The sequence below is a fragment of the Cimex lectularius genome, unplaced genomic scaffold (genome assembly GCF_000648675.2).
Source record: "Cimex lectularius strain Harlan isolate CLEC.00 unplaced genomic scaffold, Clec_2.1 scaffold95, whole genome shotgun sequence".
Taxonomy (NCBI): Eukaryota; Metazoa; Arthropoda; class Insecta; order Hemiptera; family Cimicidae; genus Cimex; species Cimex lectularius.
The window spans coordinates 1,294,276-1,317,688 of NW_019392779.1; the positions used below are offsets into that span (position 1 = coordinate 1,294,276).

The 23,413-nt window shown below is 35.2% G+C and overlaps 2 protein-coding genes across 6 annotated transcripts in view; one reads left to right on the forward strand and one right to left on the reverse strand.

Annotated features, from left to right (window-relative positions):
* The first annotated feature begins 2,521 nt into the window (after positions 1–2,521).
* LOC106667812 (ecdysone-induced protein 74EF) overlaps positions 2,522–23,413 on the forward strand; it is a 305,166-nt gene continuing 284,274 nt past the window's right edge. For all 5 annotated transcript variants that reach the window (XM_014396001.2, XM_014396005.2, XM_014396003.2 and 2 more), the window contains exon 1: positions 2,522–2,789. The gene's annotated coding sequence lies outside the window, so the exon portion shown is untranslated. The remainder of the gene's footprint in view (positions 2,790–23,413) is intronic.
* The window catches only part of LOC106667814 (U7 snRNA-associated Sm-like protein LSm11), a 56,315-nt gene continuing 55,497 nt past the window's right edge, over positions 22,596–23,413 (reverse strand). Inside the window, exon 5 of the mRNA XM_014396008.2 lies at positions 22,596–23,363. Coding sequence (XP_014251494.1) covers positions 23,200–23,363 — 164 coding nt within the window. The 3' untranslated portion in view covers positions 22,596–23,199. The remainder of the gene's footprint in view (positions 23,364–23,413) is intronic.

Here is a 23,413-nt window from a genome sequence, read left to right on the forward strand (position 1 = left end):
GTCGGCGCCAAGGGAAAAGGGGTACAAGACTGAGCGGACCGATAAACGCAAATACAGACACTTGCGTGGGAAGGATCGTTTTATCGACGACTGATGAAAACGCAATTCTCACATTTCCTAATAGCGTTGAAGCTATTAGGTTTAACTAATCCTAAAAAGCAACGGGTTAAGGTTTCGATGAAATTTCGAGGCATATTGTAAAGTTTTAATTCTAAAAATTCCTTTTAAGATAGAAGAAAGTATAAGAAAAACCGATAACTCTAACGATACCTGCTTTCAAAATAACTGTTTAATAATATCATTTTTTATAGATGCGTTTTATTTTACAAACTGAAAATATTGCATCAAATTTGACATGACGGTTAAATTTTCATGTGTAGTCGTCTAATTCACAGACAAATATTTAAAAAGCCTCAAAGCTTACAGAAATGCAAGGGTGTAGGCTTAAAAAGTACGCACAGAATTCCATTCTTTTCCCTCCTGACAGTATAGAATCCAATGATAGGACGTTAAACAGTATTTATTGCTCATTCTCATGTCTGACAGCTTTTCTAGTCCGCCTATTCTCGCTGGTATTGCATCCATTCCTACGCGCCTTGGCTTTTCGCCAAAATCACATCGAACTACAGTTCTTCATTGGAAAAACCTGTGAGTAGAAGTTGGAACACGAAATTCCAACAAACCATGATAAAGTAAGTTGAAACGTTTTAATAACAAGCTTCTACATAAAAAAGAAAGGATGAGCAATGGCAGGCTCGATCATTTTGATAATGCTACATTCAGTAGGTTTTAAACGAATTAACTAGTTGAAAGCAAAACATTCTCATAAATTAATTAAGGTTTTTGTTTGAGATAAAAATGTCAGTGTCACGAGCAGGATTCGAACCCACGACCTTCGGCTTGATACGCCGCTACTCTACCACTTGAGCTATCGTGACTTCGATCCTCTCGGGCACTAACTTCCCATCTCAACCCCACCTTTTGAATTTTCCCTCCTTTTTCCTCCTTTATCTCAACTAAAAATCTTAATTAATTGAATGATATTAATTGGTCAAGCGGACCACGAAAAATAGTGAATTTAATGAATTAAAATGAAGTATATAAAGCTCTCCGTGGCCATTTCATTTGTCGCCGAGAATCAAATAGATTACACATTTGAAAAATGGCAAAAAGGAGGGAAAATTCAAAATGTGGGGTTGAGATGGGAAGTTAGTGCCCGAGAGGATCGAAGTCACGTTAGCTCAAGTGGTAGAGTAGCCGAAGGTCGTGGGTTCGAATCCCGCTCGTGACACTGACTTTTTGTCTCAACTAAAAAACCTTAATTAATTGAATGATATTAATTGGTCAAGCGTACCACGAAATATAGTGAATTCTCATAAATGTTTTTGTTATCATTCTATTTAAAAATCAATCAAAACTTTTTATTTATGTTGACGAATGATAAGCGTACAATTATGGTCAACTGATAACCGATAACATTTTTACAACTTTTAAACCGTTAAAATTTGTGGCCTATTTAATGCTATAGAACCATTTTGCTCACAACACATCTCTTATAAAAATAATCAGCGATAACAAGGAAAACAAGGGGGCTCGGTGGCCGCAACGGTTTAGGCGTTGACACGGCGCTCATCACTGTAAGGTAAAGGTCCCGGGTTCGAATCCAGCCGCCCTGAATTCAAACTCGACATACTTACAAATGTTTTTTTTTTCTTCAAAAACACCGGCACTCCGAGGGTTTGTGCTTTTTTTAGTCTTAAAAGGCTCAAGCCAGATATCCTTTATTTCAGACGATGGGCGATATTAGGCGGATCACGTATGGTCAACTAACAAATGTGACAAAACATTTTTTGAAAGTTATTTTTCAATTGTGTATATCTAGTGTTGTGGTTTTCTAAAGTGGTTTTTAAGCCTAAATTGCTCCAGCCCGTTAACCATTTATTGGGGCATTTCATTTCAGACGAAAAGCGATATTAGGTGGACCAAATATGATCAAATGACAAATGTAATATATAAAAGTTTTTCTAATAAATGTCTTAAATCAAATATATTTATGTTTGTGTTTTTTTATGCGGTTGTCAGTTTAAATGGCCTAAGACAACGTTCAATAGCGTATTTTCTTTCAGATAAAGTGCGATAAGCATACCAGTATGGTTTGCTCTTGTGAAAATGTGCGATGAATCCCTGGAAACTCGTCATTCACGAGTACTTCATTCATTTTTAGCCATTGCGGGGAAAAATCAAGCCTCGGTTAATCTATTTTCTCAGGGTGTCACTGAGCGAAGCCGGCCCGTGTCACGAGGGGCTGAAAGGCCGGCCGTCTTACGTCCGCTCCGCCCTTGCCCCTAATTCGGCGGAATCGCCCTCAACTTGACCCGATCCCCGGGTAAGATGATGATCCCGTCCTCCGGCCCCGGGAGAGAAAGTCCCCTTCCAACTGGGGCCCTTCCTGCCCCTTCTTCGTCCCCCGGGATCCCCACCAGCTCCGTCCGCCAAACGCGCCCGCCGTTTTCACTTCAGTCACCTCTCTTCTGACTGTGCGTTTACACCGTTCGGGAGATTTGTTTTTGTTTGTTTATTTATCTTTTTCACGATTTTTTTTTTGTTCTGTGATTCCGTAATTTTCTACCGGGCCAATTTTCCAAAAAACAACATTTAGTGCTTACATTTTTTTTTCTTGTAATCGTGGGCAAAAAACACAAGTGATACCCTGTGCAGTTTTCTATTTGGATTACCCTCCCTGGATATACCATCTGGAAATTTTTTTTCCTGTGGATCCAAAAATTTTGGTGAGATTATTTTTACAAAATAATAATAATAAAATAACGTAATTAGAAAACAGTCCTATAAAGAAAATAAATTAGATAATAAATTTTTCCTTAGCTAAGATGCAATAACATCTTTGTGTTTGGTGTTGGATATGTTGATATTTGAAATACACTCCCGGTCCGCTTCGCCTCGCTGGTTACGATAAATAACATGTATTAGTACTAGAGTTTTAAAAATTGGTAAACATACGAAAATTGGCATGATGACAATAGAAGATCAAACCGCAAATATTTTTGTCGTTAAACAATGAGGATTAATTATTTACAAAAATTATTCTTCCGCTATTTTTAAATGAATTGTATGTTATTTATTTATTTTTGACCTGATTGAATTCCCGCCAAACCATCTAAATAATCTTCAAGCGAAATATTTTGTTTTTTCAAAATAATCAGTTCAACCAAAGAATCTCAAGGTAGTTAAAATATTTGATAATTGATCAATAATTCGACCTAGATATACAAGACCAAAACAAGGCTTAATAAAAATGCGAAAACTTGGGGAAGATAAAAATCAGACCACATCCATGATTCCGAAAATTTTTTTACTTTCTCCTCATCAGAACTTCATTATAACATTTTTTTAAAACAAATACATTCTCTCGTACATATCTGAAGGTTTTTTAAAAATTGATCCAAGATGTTCAAACCAAATGACTTGTACAAAATGATAAATTTTAAATTTTGGCCAAATTTCGTAAAAGTGGGCTTAAAATTTCTATAATTTCGAATTTTTTTACAATATAGGATTTTAATGAAGAAGACCAAGTAACTAGATTTGTCAACAAATCAGAAGAAAATAACGATACGATGCACACAAACAATTAATTAATTGACAACATACAAATCAATAAATTGAATACAAAATTGAAGGATTTATATAGCTTTGTCAGTGAAAATTATGCAACGTAAATTTAAATATTAAACGGTACAGTAAACAAATTCAAAATTTGGTTTTTAAAATTTTAAATTTTTTTGATTTTTCTAAAAAAATTCTGATTTTAAATTTCTGAATAAACTTCGTTAACTCTTGTTTAAATTTCGTTATTTAAAACATTTCCTCGCTATTGTAAAATAACTTTTTCTAGGAACGATTTTAAATGTTTTAAAATTGGCTATTCAGAAAATAATTTATTAAGCAATAAACAAACGTTATACTGCTTTACGAAAAAATAATCAAAAAACTTATTTTCTCTCTATTACGTCATGTAATCAAACTTTATTTATATTGCTCGAGTCCATAATTTTCAATAAGTCCAAGATTTTCGGTACTTTTTATACATACGTTCACGCACCACTAAGTACTATTTTCATTTCCTGACTGCTATCACAGATTTTATGTACTCTTGATGTTTCAAAATGGTCCAAATAACTACAAATTCGCTATTTTGTATCACAAAAACTTTTTTGTTTTTTAAATACACAATAAGAATAATTTTCACAATATGTCGCAAACTTAAACGTTAAATAACGACGGGTCGGTGGAAGTCATACCAAATAATTAAATTAAAAAAAAAAAATCCTTGACCTCTGTAATCCTAGTCATTTTTTTTTCAAACAAAATCTTATAAAATAATATCTTTTTTAGAAAGAAAACCCTCTCAAGGGGGATTGAATAAAGGATGAACGTGTCCGGACAAGCGGGAATAGACGGACCGAGATAACCGCTGACAGGACAGTTGTAAAACGGTTATTCAATATTGGACCACGTCTCAGGAAATAAAAGTTGGGAAAGGGGTAAAAATAACTGCGATCGTTTCATAAAAGAAAAACAATAGGCTACCATGTTTGTTGTAGTTATGGGCTGACCAAATCGTTAAATTATGAAACTTTTATTGTTTTTGTATTCAACGAAATGGTCAAATCAGATGGATGTGAAAATTATTTTTTAAAAAACATCAACAATTGTGTTAATAGAGAAAATATGTAAGGCAGCGTGAACCTTAAACTTAAAATTAAGGGGGCGTCGGTGCCCGCAACGGTTTAGGCGTTGACACGGCGCTCATCATTGTAAGGTAAAGGTTCCGGGTTCGAATCCAGCGGCCCTGCATTCAAACCCGACATACTTACAAATGGGCTTTTTTTTCAAAAACACCGGCACCACGAGGTTTGATATAACCTCAATCTCCTTAATAAATAGAATTTAAAATAACACATTAAACAAAGAAATACATGGTAACATAATAAAAAATCTCCTTTTAAAGTACATAAAAATAATACAATTTGCCTTGAATTACGATCAACTTAATTCAATATTGCAAATACAAGCTGGGTCCGCTTTGACTCGCTGGTTTTCACAATAAAAAACACTTTTTGTTAACTATGTTACAAAATATTAACGTATGTGATTGTTTAGCACTTGTAGACAGAGACGATTGAACCACAAATAATTTTATTATCGTAATAAAAATAAATTATTCCTTATAATCATAAGAGATTGTTTTTTTAAATAGGACTCAGGTCCTAGAGCCATGAAATCGTATCGTTTGAAAGTTCATGTTTTCTTAGGCAGACTTATCATCAGAGATGATAGTTTTTGACCAAAATCGTAAAAAAAAGATAAAACACGTCATTTCATTGCGCATCCCTGGAATGTCTTTTTGTTTATTTAACCGTTCTTGTCGATGTGCATCCGGAAAAAGAAAACATTCGCCTAAAATCGCTATTTTAAATTCTTTTTATAAATATTATTCTGTATTTTTTGAGAAATTTCGTTATTCAGAGTTATATATATTTTTTTTAAATATTCGTTTTGTGTTTAACTTTTGTATACTTTGTAGTTTTTGTAGATTTTCCCAACCTTGATCAATACATGAACGTATTCCTCAAAAGTCGTTTGACTTTGATTTTCGTTAAAATAGAAATCGTGATGATGCTTTAAGAGACTGGTAAAGACGGTAGTTGAAGAAAAACTGACTTACGCGATAGGGGGGGTGGCAATGGAAGCAAGGACTACCCAGGGACGCCCGCCGCCGAAGGACTGTACACACGTAGGTACAAGCGTACAAACACGGGACAGAAGGTTCCTTCCAGGCACGTTCCTTTTTCTAAATAAAAAACAAAAACATCAAACAAACCGAAGAACAAAACTAGGCCGTGTTTTCAAATTTCCGTAGAATTCAAATCATACCAGGTTTGGCGACCGAGTCGATAAAGACAAGTAAAAATTGATCAAAGGAAACAAATGAATAGTATACAAATATAACCTTGAAAACTGAACAACATAATTAATAATTTTTTATTATATATAAGGTAAAAATGCGAAAAACAATTTACAAAAGCTCCGAGTTTAAACAAACACTTATTATTTCAAGTATTTAGTAACACACTTGAAGTAAAAAAAAAAAACGATCCTCCTATGACAATTTTGTATATATGTATATCCATACAAATATGTATGTATATTCTTCTGAATATTTACATATATAGGAATTTTTTATTTTCACTTTATTTATCAATCTGTCTTAATTTTTCTCTCCTTCATAAATGACTACTTTAATTATGTTTAATTATTAATTAACGTATTTTTACATGCAAAGGTTATGTACTTAGTATATTAAGCTATAATCATTATATAATGATATATATGCAGGTACAAAAATAAATGTCAAATAAAACGCGACTTGTATTTTTTCATTGGTAAATAAAAAACAACCTCGGATATTATTGATTGATTGATTGATTGATTGATTTACATAAGCTCAATCCTATACATACACGACATAACTATATCCTGGGCCTAGGCAGTCTGGGGTTAGCCCCGAAGTTTGACTCCAGGGGTTGTCAACAGCTAGGTTTCCTATTAATATAATTCCTACGTACATATCCTAAGTACATGAGCACTCAATATTACCTCCTTAAAACACATATATATATAACNTAATTTATCTAGTTGAGGCTTGATGGAGGAGGTCTTAATATTCAACCATCAACTCTCTACACATTCACTCTAATAAGTACTTTCACTTTCAATAGACTCAACTACAAACAACAAAACTGCCCTGTCTTCTGCAAAAATCGGAAGAGGGGACTCAAAGAATTGACGCAATATTCTACATTTGTACTCGCTCTCTATATGGCACCTAGAAATAACACCTTTCAATTAAGTTGGAGCTTATCAAGTTGTGTTGAGAAGTATTCGATATTTGTTTACACTTTACACATAATGTATAAAATCCAGTTGAGCGTAGATGGTCTCTTACTAAACATTAACGCTAATAAATAAATTCTGTCCCAAAATAAGTAGAAAAATACGCAAAAGGGTTAACTTAATAACTTAAGCTCCATTTTTTTCAATATTATGAATAAGGTTCCCAAAAATTCGCTGCTTTAAGCACAATTCCTCCACGTTTGTTATATGAAGCAAGCAGGGACGCATTCAATTAAGCGGTTCATCGAGCCACTTTTTTTACATGCCGGAAATATACCCGGGCTTAATCTAGTGAGGCTTTCAGTCTCATTCATTGTTAAATTTACTCTTTCCTGTAGTGGTATTGAATATTCGACTATCGGCTCTCTACATATTCACACAAATAAATACATTCACTTTCAGTATAAACAAAAATAAAACGTTACAAAAATATCCGGCCCGGAGGACTAAATCATAGTGTACTATATTTAGTTCTCTATCCTTCACTTTTTTCAGTTATAAATTCATGAAATATATATGTATTATATTAATGTTTTTTATAAACATCTGATGAGGTTTGTAAATGGTCAGAACAGATGGTTTTTATGGTGATTATTTTAAGATAGGTGTGGTGATTAGTGATCGTTAATCGATAATTATTCAGAAATCGTGAGATGCGGTCTGGTGTGATGTTGGTTTCAGAAAAACATTTTCTTTATCGTGCCAACGTTTCGATCTTTATTGAGATCATCTTCAGGGCCTGGGATTTACAAACATTGTTTACATTTAACAAATACATTTAGGATGTGGAAAAGTGAATTTATACAATGCAAAATATATTTTTTATATTCAATCAAAGTATTTCTACTCACTCAAAGTGTTTGTCTTCTGTGTAATTGTGCAATTCTTGCGTGTCGTGTTGAGAGTGCAATGGCACAATTACACAGAAGACAAACACTTTGAGTGAGTAGAAATACTTTGATTGAATATAAAAAATATATTTTGCATTGTATAAATTCACTTTTCCACATCCTAAATGTATTTGTTAAATGTAAACAATGTTTGTAAATCCCTGAAGATGATCTCAATAGAGATCGAAACGTTGGCACGATAAAGAAAATGTTTTTCTGAAACCTACATCACACCACACCGCATCTCACGATTTCTGAATAATTATTTTAAGATAGGTTCAGAAGGCTTGCCGAGTTGTATTTCCTGCCCACAAAAAAATCCAAGTAAGCAAGTCGGGAGGGTTCGTAAATTGGGCAATTGAAGAAAACATGTGAAAGTTCCTCCTTTTCGGCTAAACGGCATAGGGAGCAATACTTATCATCAATCTTGCATATCTGCTCGGAATTTTTTTTAAAATTTTAAGCAATATTTACTACGGTCTGGAAAAAAATTTAGTTATCTCAAAAGGAGCCCTGTTCAATAGATAGTGACTAACGCAATGAGAATTTTGTATCAGTCGTGAATAATAACTACTATAATTAGATTATCTTAATTTAGTATGGTCATTGATCTTTTCGGTACCTCAAGTCAAAACACCCTACTTTTGAAAAACAGTCTCTTTATCTGAGCTACCCAATTATACTGGGCCCTATTTGATCAAGTACCAGGAGTCTATCGGCACAATTTCGGGGTAGTCTCTCTGTGCTCATAACTAACTTATAACTATCTCAGGGCGTGCTTACGCCAGCGTTTTACTTATCAGTATGATCTTCAAAAATTACAGCTGATTGTGTAAAATACTAATTAAAATGAAAGGGGAAGAATTATAACCGGTCGAAAAAAGGGTTAACGAATGAACGGACATAAGGTGAGCTGTCGGCTTCGATTGACAGAATTCAACCCTGTTTCTTCGGGAAGCCCTCAAAATTTACAGCAAGACAGAACTGAAAAATAAGATCCAGAAAAAATAAAAAATAACGTGTTTTGATGAAAATCGTCAAAATATTCTGCAGGACGTTCTTTTTACGTATTTAATCAGTGGGAGCAATCTGGGAAATTAAGTGGGGCAAGGAGATTTTGTATTTGTATTCAAATATCTCTTGATTCTACGATACAATAAAATGATAATAAAAATAAATAAAAAATTAGAGGATAGGGGTAAAATACACGGAAGAAGATTTGTGTTACCTTCAAAACAAAATTGTAACAGTGGAGTACTTTGGCTAAAAAAACAACCTTATCTCCTTCCCCGGCCGACCTTCGCTGTATTATTTTAATTATCGTTTAACGACGACAATTTAAGGCTGAAATGTTTTAAAAGTAAATCTCACGCTTGTAGATAAACCGGCATTGTTTTTTTGTCCACTTTTGGCCTTATCAGAATCGATCATCGCTTGTCATTCTCATATTGATAAAGCTAGAGCCAGACCCTCAACAGACAAGGAAATTTTGGCGAGGATTTTCCCTAGACATTTCTGCAATTTTGGTCACTTATTAAAGTCAAATTCATTAAAAATAAATATTGATTTCAAGATATAATCATATATAATTTATCCTATTTGATGATCAATTGAATTAAGTAATGGATTTTTATTCAAATTCATATAAAAGATCAGATTTTTTGGCCCAAAAAGGAACTAATAAGAATCCTCTAGGCCCCCATACCTAATTTGGTCTAGCACCTGGCCTCAAAATTCCAAAATCTGGTGGAACAATACCCCAGACAAGAGGCACGCGAAGAGATTCATAAAAGGGCCATTCTGAAGACTTACCAAGAAATTACCTGGTGACGTCAATAGAAACAGGATTCTGGTTGGATTTCTGCTACCTTAAGAAAGCACATGCCCCGGAAAAGAGTACGGACAGATGAAACACTGGAGATACTGCCAGGAAGAAGAGGTGTCCGCAGAAAATATTTTGTCTCTGTGGGGGTTTTTGGAAAATCCGCAGAATCGTACATTAATTAATAAACTAGCCAATGATCTATAAAATTAGAGGAGCACAATAGATCTACTCAGGTCGTGATGCAGAAGGCCTTGATGCCGATTAGATCAGCTAAAGTGAAATATTTTCAAGTTTTTAATTTGTCCAAAATATGAAAATAATTATTTCCTGACGGTCCTGGGTGTTTTTATCTTTAAAAAAAGAACTCTTATTGCTTATTGCACTTTTTATCGTTATCAGTAAAATTTATCACTTGCACGGCCTTTGGGCAATCATGGACGCAATCTGCTCATGAGAACTTATTTATAGATAATCAGACCACCCTTTAATTGCAAGGGAAATATTGTATTTATTTTCTAGAATTAAATGGCTTTTGTGCGTTGTTGGTTTGGCTTGAATCATTAGAACTTAGTCAATGATAACTCATGATTGTACATACCTTCAGAAAGAGCGTTAAAAAAATCTGGGGGCGCCTAGTTTCGCTTTTTCTTCCAGCCTACGTTCTGTCAAATGTTCGACGCATCTTTCAATAAATCCAAACCCTCAAGAGTTGGATTTCTCAGCGCGGAAACTCTGTTATCTTTTTTCTCTCTCCTTTTCCCTTTCTTCGGCGGGAAATATTCACACAGGAGCTTTTTAATTAAAGCGCTTTGTGAAAGTGAAACTTCATTCGCACATGAATTATTTATCGCCCTAGACAACCGGGCTGGTTTCACACTCGGTTGAAAATTAAAATAGACAAACGAAAAGAAACGCAAAAGTGGAAATGCCAGTGGATACCGAGGCGTACCCAGCTTGTTGAAATTTTAAGATCTCCCGTGGGCGGACGAGAACGACAATCCGCGGGAAATATATTGAAAACTTTGAACACTTCGTTAAAGTTTATGTTTTGCTTTTATTTTACTTTTTTACATTTTTTTTGTATTGTGCAAACTTTATTTAAGTTTCTGTGTCTGGCCTTGTTATCATAACAGCAATACTTTAATTGGGGTAAAAAGAAGGCAAATATTGGTAAAGTTAAAGCAAAACATATGGACGTACGAACAAAAAAAAATTCTTTCGACGTTTTGATTGTGCATGTATCGTATATCTCGTAAAAAGGACTATATTACACGAGAAGGTTCCTTTTTTTACCCAATTAATTGTCTTGTATTTTATTTATTTACCGTATGTATCTAAATACAATCGCTATGTATACATTTCCTGTCCTTACTCAATTTTTTCTCGAGTTCTTTCTGCTTTTCACAGTTACAATCCCTACTTCTGAATTTGTTTGAAGCAGCTTTTTCTCCCTTTTCCCCTTTCACTTACCTTATATACGTATACATATGTAAGTACACCACTTTCTTTCTGAATGTGCAATCATATAGTACTAAACACGCAAGTGCACTTTCCTTTTCATTTCATAAACAAATAAATATAAAGCATTAACTCAAAAACATACTACGTATTTTTTAAGTACACACTCTTCTGACGTAATTTGCTTTAGGACCAAATTAGTACAAATAGTAAATTTAGTTCTGTATTGTTTAGTCATAAACAATTGATGAGTTAGTTTTTGTTGCCTTTTTATATTATAATTCTTTTATTGTTTATTTAGTACTGGTTATATAATTTTTTTAAGAACTGTACACTTACGAATTTTTTTACCCAATGTTGTTCTCTTCTCTCTCTCACACATTGTATTCTACCCTATATTCTATTCCTATTCTAATTCTATAGCTGTCGCTCCCATTCAATCTCTCATTCATTTACAAACTCTCTCGATCTACCTCTCAGTTTGTGTCTTGGCGTAGAACATATTGGTAGAAAGCACTTTCGCTTTACCTCTCTGTATCTCTCTCTCTCTCTCTCTCTCTCTCTCTCTCTCTCTCTCTCTCTGTGCCCCTGTCACTTTCTCACATTCTCTCCCTCCCTCTGCCCTATCACTCTCTCACTTTTCTCTCTCATTCCCTATGTCTCTCTCTCTCTCTCTATCTATCTATCTATCTATCTATCTATCTCTCTCTGTAACATTTTTCTCTTTTACATGCCGATTCTTTTTTTTTCATTTTTGTGCCTGACATTACCTTCCTCTCTTTCTCAATCACGGTCTCTCTCTCTCTCTCTCACTCTCTCTCTCTCTCTCTCTCTCTCTCTCTATCTATCTATCTCTCTTTCTCGTACATACCCATTCTTTTTTTTTCATATTTATGCCTGACGTTATCTTTCTCTCTATCTCATTCCCGCTCCCTCTCTCTCTCTCTTTCTTTGTCTTCCTTTTTAGGCGTGACATTATCTTCATCTCAATCACATTCCGGTCTCTCTCTCTCACCCTCTCTCTTTCTCACTGAAATTTATCTCTTTTACATACCCATTCTTTTTATTTTATTTTTATCCCTGAGGTTATCTTTATCTCATTCCCGCTTTCTCGTGTACATAGCCGTTATTTTTTTCATTTTATGCCTGATGTTATTTTTCTCTTTATCTCTTTCCCGCTCTCTCTCTCCCTCTCTTTCTCTCTCTCTCTCTCTCTCTCTCTCTCTCTCTCTCCTCTCTTCCTTTTTATGCCTGACATTATCTTCCTCTCTATCTTATTCTGGTCTCTCTCTCTCTAACATTCTCTCTTTCTTTTCATCCCTGACGTTATCTTTATCTCATTCCCGCTTTCTCGTGTACATAGCCGTTATTTTTTTCAATTTTATGCCTGACGTTATTTTTCTCTCTATTTCATTCCCGCTCTCTCCCTCTCTCTGTCTCTCTCTCCTATCTTCCTTTTTATGCCTGACATTATCTTCCGCTCTATCTTATTCCGGTCTCTCTCTCTCTCTCTCTCTCTCTCTAACATTCTCTTTTTCTTTGTATGCCTGACGTTATCTTTCCTTCTACATCATTTTCTCTTTATTACTGTCCCTTATTTCCCCCTCTCTCTCTCTCTCTTTCACTCACTCTCACTTTCATAGAAACAACTTATTTACCTATATTAATCACCACTTGATTTAAATTTAGTTTAATATTTTTGAGATTCAGTTTTGGGTTTGAACAAGTCTTTATCGAAATCCCGCGTTTAAGAAAAGGCTATAGCTTAAAACGGGGGGACTAAGAAGGAAAAGTGGTACTTTCACTGTGACCTAGTGATCTTGGTTTCGGCCTCACTTTCGCTTAGTTCGCTCTTTTGCTTTCTCCACCTCCGCCCGGCCTAGTTTCATTTCCCGGAACGCGTGAAAAAAATGCATCAAAAAATCCAAGACCTAATTTTCCAGGCTTAGAAATTTCCACGGCCGTCCAGTTTCTTCGGGATTTATGTCCTCGTGTTGATTCTACGGGGTTGATGCCGTTTCCCCTCCGGGCTGTCCCCTGGAGTCTTCCTGGTGGGATAGCACAAGGACAGCTATATGCACTCGTGACTCATTCCGATTCAATGCCATTCCCCCGCTCTCAGGCTCCCATTTGATAGGATACCCTGAACGGGTCCCCGGTACTTTCACTCCTCACCGATCAAAAAAGGTGATTTTCAAAAATTATCCTACGAAATCTGACTAAAGTGATTCTTTGGAACAAATAATAATTTTCGTAGGTAGAAAGAGTCGGGTTTCACGTCTTGAGGATTTTATTTATTCGACGGTTTTGTACAGAAAACTATTCAATAAGTATGGGTATCAACTTATTTGGACATTTGATGCTTGATTTCTGAAAAGAGGAAGTTTACGAAATTCTGTTCAAACAGTAAACTTTATGAAAACTATGCAGGGTAAGAAAGAGAAGCACTTTAGTAATGAGATACCGTTTATCTAATATTCTCAGAACACAGCTTGAAGGAATGTGTATGGTACCACAGAGCAAAATTGGCCGAAGTTTCGAAAAGGCAAAAGAGACTGGGTTGTGGAAAATTTGTGGATATTTTAAACCTTGAACGGAGGAGATTAGCTAAACCTTCCATTCCATTGAATCTGAGCACTGAGAGGCAAATAAAAGTGACCCTTAATATTTTTAATTATCTCTTAGACAATCTTCCATTGATTATCTTACAATACTTGGTTTTTAAAGAATGAGAGTATAGATAAAATCTCCCACTTATGTTTACAATTAGATTTTGTAAATAAATCCTTGACTAACCGATATTTTCTTTGTTGGTTTTTCTGTAATGTTTCTTTTTAACGTTAGGGTGGTTGGATTTTTTTTTTTATGTTGTACCATTTTTAAGTTTCGAGTTTGATTTAAGCGTTACAGATTCGGCTAGAATCATAGCATTGTTAGAAGATGGAAGAAGTGGCCAGCAGGCTTAACATTTCCAGAACAAGTATCTGGTTTCCATCGTGTCATAATCGTTTTATTGTTTCTAATGTACTCCGAAATCGACATTCCACCGCTGTTAAGATCAAGCAACGACATCAACAAGTTAGAAATGTTAATGTCAGTTTACGCACTGTAAGATGAAGACATTCAGAAGCTGGATTAGGTGCGAGAAGGCCGCTGGTCAAGAGCTTCTGACAATTTTTGACAATGTGTAGTGTTTAGTGACCGTTAGTCAATGATTGTTGGGAGATCGTGAAATGCGGTCTGGTGTGATGTAGGTTTTAGAAAAACATTTTCTTTACCGTGCCAACGTTTCGATCTTTATTGAGATCATCTTCAGGGCTCAAAGTGTTTGTTTTCCGTGTTGTGTCATTCTTGTGAGTCGTGTTGAGAGTGTCTTGGGCATCTCACGATCTCCGAATAATCGTTTCTGACAACGCACAAAACAGCTTGGTAAGTTGTCTAAGAAATCACAATTGGTCTGAACAAGATTGGTCTAAAATTTTGTTTTCGGATGAGTCAGGATTTTGCTTGAGGTCTTCTGACGGCCGAGAGAGGGTTTGGAGAAAAACAAAAGAGCGATATATCCCCGCAATATTTTCACTGCTGAAAAGCTATGAAGGTGGTGTTATGGTTTGGGCAAGCATGGAGAGTTCCTAACAGCTGCGTGATACATTGAAGATGAGTTATTAGTTGTTCCTTATATGCCACTAATCGGCGACGGTTTTATTTTTATGACAATGCTAGGATCGTCGGTGACCGCTTGGAACGGGCTTCAATTCAATGTTTGAAGTGGCAGCATATAGTCCGGGATTAATTAGTTCCCATCGAACACCTTTGGAGTTGTCAAAGAGTTTCAGTTATTGATAATGGCGCTGTTGGAAGAGTATGAAAATATCCCACAGCACTGAACTCAAAACCGCATAAAATCGATACAATGTCAAATGTAAGCGGTGATCAACGCAAGAGGAGGAAATACTTCGACCTGAATTGACTATTTTCTTCTTTTATTTGCATAGCAACATTTTTGGCAAAATTTACTTTACTTATTTTGTTTTACTCAGTTTAATTAGTTTATTTTTTTATTTTATATTTTGCATTAAAAGTATCCAAGTATCAACAAAACATAAAAGTTATAACGATAGGAAGTAAGTAGTAAAATAACGATTTAATTTTTTGCCTCTCGGAGTATAAGGGCCCTGCTAAAAAGTTTATTTAAGTTTTTTAAAAGCATAATTTGTACTCTAGTTGAAAAAACATTTCACAAGCTACGTTTATTAAATTGTGGAACTTGAACATAAATTTGATCAAAGCGGAATCACAAAAATCAAAAAATTTCTCGCTTTTGCCTAGTAGAAAATTGCATACAATTCAATTAATTAAAGTTTTTAGTTGAGATAAAAAAGTCAGTGTCACGAACGGGATTCGAACCCACGACCTTCGGCTTGATACGCCGCTTCTCTACCACTTGAGCTATCGTGACCTCGATCCACTCGGGCACCAACTTCCCATCTCATCCCCACCTTTTTGAATTTACCCTCCTTTTTGCCATTTTTCAAATGTCGCGTAATCTATTTGATTCTCGGCGATAAATGAAATGGCCACGGAGAGCTTTAGTGAAGTATGTGGAGGGGCTAGGAAAGGGCTTTCAGAATGAAAAAAAACAATTCCCTTTCTGTCCGTGGGTTAAGAGCTGTTAATTGATAATAAAGAAAAATTTGGTGTGCACACAATTCAAGTGAGTAAATTTTATATTTTGACGTTAAAAAACTAAAAATAATAATTGTATTTTAATTTAAAAAAGGGTTGTCACAAAAAATATATTTTATAAAGAAAACTAAAAGAAATAGCATTTGATTTTAAAAGATATGTTAAAATATTAATTGTATTTTCCAATTGGTGGTCAAAAATTAGTAATAATAACAATAATAATAATTTCTTTTACTTTTTTTATAAAACGAGAATTAAACGTCGATTTTAAAATTAATGTTTGTAGATTCTGAAATAGGTTTTATTATAGAATAAAAGATTCTTTAAATTAAAAATAACAATTAATAAAAGAAATTAAATCTTTGTTGAAAATAAAATACTTCACTAAAGCTCTCCGTGGCCATTTCATTTGTCGCCGAAAATCAAATAGATTACGCGACATTTGAAAAATGGCAAAAAGGTGGGGTTGAGATGGGAAGTTGGTGCCCGAGTGGATCGAGGTCACGATAGCTCAAGTGGTAGAGTAGCGGCGTATCAAGTCGAAGGTTGTGGGTTCGAATCCCGTTCGTGACACTGACTTTTTTATCTCAACTAAAAACCTTAATTAATTGAATGATATTAATTTGTCAAGCGGACCACGAAAACTAGTGAATTGCATACAATGTCTGATCAGGGTTGGGCTTTTGTATTCAAGTTTTACCAACATTTAAGTTGTAAAATATTATATATTCTTTATTTATTTAAGTCAAGAGGTAGAGTATTATTACAAGTATTCTTGTTTCTAACTTGTAAATATGTATGTACGTGTAATGGACAGTAAATGAATAATTTTGAATTTCTTATCATCTCTCAACACATTTTTTTTTCAAACTTAAATTCCTGGTTGAGATTATTTAAAAGCAATATTCAACTTTGAATATGAAGGTTCAACCAAGGTTACTAGTCTTTTCGTGCGTTGAAGTGTTAGAAGAGGCGTTTCAAAATTGAGTTCGTGAGTTAAAAAAATTCTAGGAAGGCTCGGATTTTTTTTTCATTTTGGTTCGATAGGCAAATCCTTGTCGTGGAGGGCACATTGCAATCTCCCACCCTCCCGCCATCCCACTTGGGCTCCTGAAATTTCCTGAAAGCCTTAACAGCCGTCCTTGACTGTACCGGTTGAAGGCCGGTATATCAAGAAAACATAGTGGAACACCTTCGAAATGGATTTTTTTTCTTCTTCTCTACTTGAAGAAAGTGGAAATCGCTCGACCGTTTTAGCAGCTGAGAGGCACTCAGTACGCCTCGGCCGACCTCCAGTTCGACGTACAAGTGAAAGCATCTGGCGAAAAGTGAACGTTGCGAAGAACTGGTTTTATGGGAGGTTTGAGTCCCTTTTCTCAATGGGCGCTATCATCAGAACAGCACGTCAGAAAAAGTGAAAGATGTTAGTTAAACCCAACGGAAAAAAACCGACCCCGACGAAAGCCTATTAAGTTACGTTTTTCAAAATATATAATATAATTCCCAGGTTTCAAAACTTCCACAACAATTAAAAACTATTATATTTAAATGAAATTATTTTAAATTGTAAGATACAAAAATTCATCTTTAGTGACGATTTGTAACAACATTTAAAACAATATCGGTCAATAAGATCAATATATAAAGAAACATAACAACTTAAATAAATAAAGGGAGAAGGAGAAAGATTAGAAGTGGTCAAAATAGACACAGATCGAAAGAAATAAATAGAAAGATAGAGACTAATGGGAAGATAGTATAAACAACTGGGCAACGTACAAATTAAGAAAGTCCCATAACAAAGAGAAAACAATAAAATAATTGAAAATAATAAAAACAAAGGTTGGTACATGCAGAAGAAAAAGCAAGAAAGAATGAAGAAAGTGAGATTAATTAATTATTTTGCCGATTTGGTCCTCCGGGTTATTTCAAACAATTTTGAAAGGACGATAGAAAGAGTAAAGTTGTGAAATTCGCAGATAGATAGATAAGGTGAGAGAGGGGGGAGAGGGCGACAGAGGGAGAGTAATTTTGTTGATTTGGTCCTCCGGGTTGGATTTCATACAACAATTATCAATAGAAAATAGGAAGAGTAAAAGTAAGACAAATATACAGATTGATAAAGATAAATAGATAGAGAGATAGTGAGTGAGAGAGAAAGAGAGAGAGAGAGGGGGGATGGAGAGAGAGAGAGAGAGAGAGAGAGAGAGAGAGAGAGAGTGTGTGTGTAATTTTGTTGATTTGGTCTTCCCGGCCGGTTTTGTTACAACAATTATCAAAAGGAAATAGAAAGAGTAAAAGTACGTCCAATGGACAGATTGATAAAGAGAGATAGATAGACATAGGGAAGATTATTTATGAAAGATGTATGCTAAGGTAGGATAAACGACTGTGCAACATACAAATAATTTAAGACAATAAATAATTTTATAATTTATTTATAAATAATTTCAATTAATTATTCTTTTCATGTAAGGTCTTGGTTGAGATGAAAAAGTCAGTATCACGAGCGGAATTCGAACTCACGATCTTCGGCTGGTGGGGGTTCGAATCCTGCTCGTAACACTAACTTTTTCATCTCAACCAAGAACTTGCAAACAAGAATAGTTAATTGAATTAGATTTTTCCTCGCAAGCACCTTGTTTAGTTTGTTATTTGATCATTATTATGTGTATTATATACATATTATGTATTATTTATTATTATCATCATCATTATTGTTATTTGATCAATTTCTAGTGCTATTTGGTCTTTAACTATCTATATGCATTATCCAATATATAAATAAATATATAAAATATGGCGAAATTTTTAATATAATTGAAGTATAAACTAATTGCAAATAATAAAAACAGCAAAGAAAGATACGAGGTAGATAAATAAATATAAATGTACAAAAAGAGAGAGAGAGAGAGAGAGAGAGAGAGAGAGAGAGAGAGAGAGAGAGAGAGAGAAAGAGAGAGAGAGAGAGGGAGAGAGAGCGCGCGAGAGATAACAAGGTTTAATAAGGTTTTATGCGAAACTAAATTCCACTTCTCTTAGTAATAAATATTTTATATAAATATAAAAAAAGGTTTTTGGAAAAGTGTCAAAAGTCAAAACACTTCCAATATCTAAAATGCCTATTGTCAACCAAGGTCTTTTTTTATATTTTGAAATGCGTCAGTTTAGAAGGCCAGATATATTAATTATTCTTACATTTTCTTTGGCTTCAAATATAGTGGGCATTTTCAAGGACCAGACTGGGTATGTTTGCCCGCACCTGAATTTTAAGCACTTTCAAAATTGACTTTAAGTTATTTTTTAAACTAAAAGTTAACTTTTAAAAAAGTTATTTTTTTAGCTTTCACAATTTGCTGAATTTTCAATAGAATTTTTTTTCACTCGTACAGATATTTGCCTTTCCCAGCCAAACATGTTTGATAGTTACAATAGGCAGTCCGTTCGATTAGACTGTTTGATTGTTGATAAGGCTGCAATCGTTTCGGCCCGTCTACTCCCGCTCGTTGGCATTGGCCCTGGTTTACCTTTAAAAAGAAGGACCTGGAGGTGATGACACAGTAATCTCTGCTCTAGTTGATTATTTTGCCGAGTTGGTCCTCCGGGGCGGATTTCAGGCGAATCATCGAAGATCATAGAAAGAGTAAAAGTAAGATAAATAGACAGACTGATAGAGAGAGATAGAAAAAGATTGAGCGCTAGAAAAAAAAGAAGATAAGAAAAAACTAAAAAATGAGAGAAATGGAGAGTCAGATAGAAGACAGCTGTTGTATAGTTAGATAGATACAAAGAAGTTAAGCTTATAGGAAGGTAGTAAAATTCAAACCAAGTAAATGAAAATTGTAAAAAATAATTAGAAAGAATACAATTAAAACAGATTGGAGATGGGTTAAAATGTAGGAAAGAGAAAGAGAGAGAGAGAGAAAGAGAGAGAGAGAGAGAGAGAAAGAGAGAGAGAGTGAAAGAGAGGAGAGGAGAGGGGAGAGAGATTGCGGGTAATAGTTATTTTGCCGATTTGGTCCTCCGGGTCGGATTTCAGTCAAAATTATCAAAGAGAAAGATTAAAAGTAATAGAATTATATAAAGAAAGCTGGACAAGGGACAGACATAGATTCAGAACAATTTCAGTGTCTGACATAATTTTCTCACGCACACGATCCATCATAGCGAGTAAGTATTAAGAGTCTAGTGTAACATTGACTCTGGCAAAAAAACAACAACAATGAAATCTGCGAGATTAGAGGATCCAGCTGTACACAATAGCGTCGAGCCTTGTCGTTTTCATTTGATTCTAGTTCATTTAAAATAGACTATCCTTCGTTGCCAGTCTCGTAAGTTCAGTTCGTCCTTTTACCCAAAACATTCATTCCCCCATATAACACTTGAGGGGGGTGGAAAAGAGGCCATGATTCACGACTTTTTTGGGTGACATAATTGGGAGGATCGTTTGAGCCGTAAGGCCGACGAAAAAGGTTTGCGTAACTTACAGCTCGTCGACGGAGCGGTTTTGCTTTCACCAAGGCTCGGGAGAAAGTCGGCGACTTTCCCCTCGACTCGGCCCGTTAGGATATCTGCTGAAGCAACATCTTCCTATTCAGACGAGAGCTATCTAACCGGACCATCGGTCCCAAAACGGCTTTTCTCCGTCCAAGAGCCATTGTACGATTTGGGAAAATTGCCGCATTGTCTGCCTACAAGGGGCATTTTTATTATTACTTCTCGCTTTTGATTTGTTGTCACTTTTATCTCGTTCTGACGAAAACGAAAGCGAAAACGGCTGCGAGATAATTTTCCGAACGATGTTTCTTTTTACGATATTTCATAACTTTCTTATCTTGACAATTGACTATTAATATCTTCTATCTTTTCTTCACACATTCTTCCTACAACAAATAAGCTTTCAAAGCATTTATTTTACTATGTATTTACGTTTTTAAGTAAACCCTGCTGAAAAAATCAGCCGAGGTCACAATTCTTCTTCAAAATTCTGCCATTAGAGATATTTATTTTGATATATAAATATAAATAAAACATATGATTGAGAATCGTAAGTAGATGCCAAATCGAGTGAGAACAGACGGAGGGCTCAGTACCATAGTCAGTCAATTATGTTAAACTGAACGTTAAAACAGTAGTTTACATTTTAAAAAAATCTGTCACTTGATAAAGCAGCATGGTTTCCCACAGAGCAACTGGATTTTTCATTAAACGGATATAGTCCGATGGGGCGAGGCCCGGTTAATTTTACCAATTCAAGCTATTGAAAATAATGAAAAAAATAGTTTTATTACCAAAAGGTTTTCTTGTATTAACAGGGTGTTTTATGTGGTGTAATACATACACCAGAGTAATTCAACAGTGTATCGCTGCGTTAATACGTGTCTACCAACTTTAATTCTACCTAGAGAGAAACGCCTTCAAGTTGGATTCCGCTCCGAAGTAGTGAAAGTTACACCAGTTTTCCCTTTTGAAGAAACATTATTGACCAAGTTCGGTAGCAGGAAGAAGCAGCAATGTTTAGGCACATAGGTTATTAATTTTTCACTAAACGGATGTAGTCCGATGGAGCGAGGCCCGGTTAGATTTTACCAATTGAAGTAATTGAAAACTGAAACATTATTATTTTATTAAGAAGGGTGTTTGATGTATGCATTACATTCACCAAAGCAGTGTATCGTTGCGTTAAAACGAGTTCAGACAAGTCTGTATTGAAAGAATGGCCTTCACGTTGGGCGAATTCCGCTTCGAAGGAGTGAAAGTAATACCAGTTTTTTCTCTTTTGAACAAAACTTTTGTGTCTAATTACGGCAACAAAAAGTTGAATTTGTTTATTTAAATTTTATAGTCTGAGGGAGAGCAAGGGTTTTTACCTATTATTTTGTGCTTTGATAGTATATTTTGCCCCAAGTTTGTAATGATGAAATAAGGTAACTGTCAAGTATTTAGTGTAATTTCCAAGTTTGAACATTCTTCGAGACTCCACGTTTCCCGGCGTATTCCTTTTGAGACGCGCTACGCCCAATTTTCCCATCGTTATCCACGTCTGTCATTACCGGGAACGATATCCACTCTGAAAGGGCCCCAGGAACGACGGTGAAAGGGGCCCAATGCCCGCCGGGGGGAGGTCCCGAGGGTTCTCATGGATGAAAGAGAAAACAGAACAATGCTCGCGCGGATTTTGATGAGAAAGTGTCACGCTTCCATTCTGCCCGTTAACCGTGTCAGAAGAAAGGAAAGGCACATAACTGGCGGTTACCTGCCGTGGATACATTCGCCTCTAGGAATTATCGCAATAAAGATACGCGCATTTGTTCAATAAAGAAACACGTTTTCTCACCGCGGTGAACCGCACCACAATAGAAGAGACAAACAAAACATAAAAATACTCAACACACAATACAACTGTACTACAGATTTGACATTGAATAAAGGGTACTCACTTTGAAATGATCGACACTGATCACTTTTCTGTTCCGCTCTCTTGCAGACAACACATCAACTTAAAAAGAAAAACAGAACAGACCTAAACCATGTTTTAATGAAAGAAAATCACCGTACTTTTGTAATTCTTATTCACCAAAGCAGGTTATCGCTGCGTTCTTGTTGGTTAGCTGATAATTGTTTAAAATAATTCCAATATATTAGATGAAATGAAGTAAAGAATACTTAATAAAAGTATATAATTGTAATAAGTTATACTAGACTGAAAGGATGGTGAAGAATTTAAATAAAAACACACTTTTTTTCAATTTGTTTATTTTTCGTGAGATCAAACGTGACCTGGGAGTACACAGAACATCACTGCATACCCCATTAATTAATAATAATTAAATATAATATATTATTAATATATAATAATTATTATTATTCAGACTTAGTTAAGGCATGTTCGGTAATAATCTCATCTCAATGTTGCGCAGATCGCTTTTCATTTTTTTAATTAAGGCAAGACGGCAGTTTATCGCTGCGGTAAGCCTCGTCGAAACGCTACACGACCTAGTACAAATTCTCATTTTAGAAAATTAGAAATCTTGGTAAATATCCAATGGTCAACTATGCATTTCGTGACATTTGTCTATTTGTACATGGAAGTATTTATGTCTGCGCTGTAATGAGATAATTAGACAAAGTTTGTTCTACTTTTCTTTATATACTTAATGAGAGCCACCTTTTGTTCTCCAACGTTTTGGCTTAGGACCAAAGAAGTAGGAGGAGGGAATATATTCGGTTTAACGCCCTCCCGCGACTTTATTTCTTTGAAGAGCTTTGCCAATTTCGTGTTGTTGAACTCGGGTTTCCGGGTCCCGAAAAACGTTTTAAAAATAATCAGTCATCTTTTATAAATTACGAACGATTTCGGCTCGGCTAGATGTTCAGCACACTAACGAGAACGACGTTCTCTCCGCGCACGAAGAGCTTGAAGACGCGTCTTTCGCACTGCTCAGTCTTCTTGTCGATCTTGGTTACAGCCAGGGTCGGCGGCTGCATCCTGTATAACTGGCCCTTCGGTATGTCCTGGCTCGCTCCAACTGTAACATACAAAAAAAATTAATTAAGCCATATGACCTTCACTTGCGAT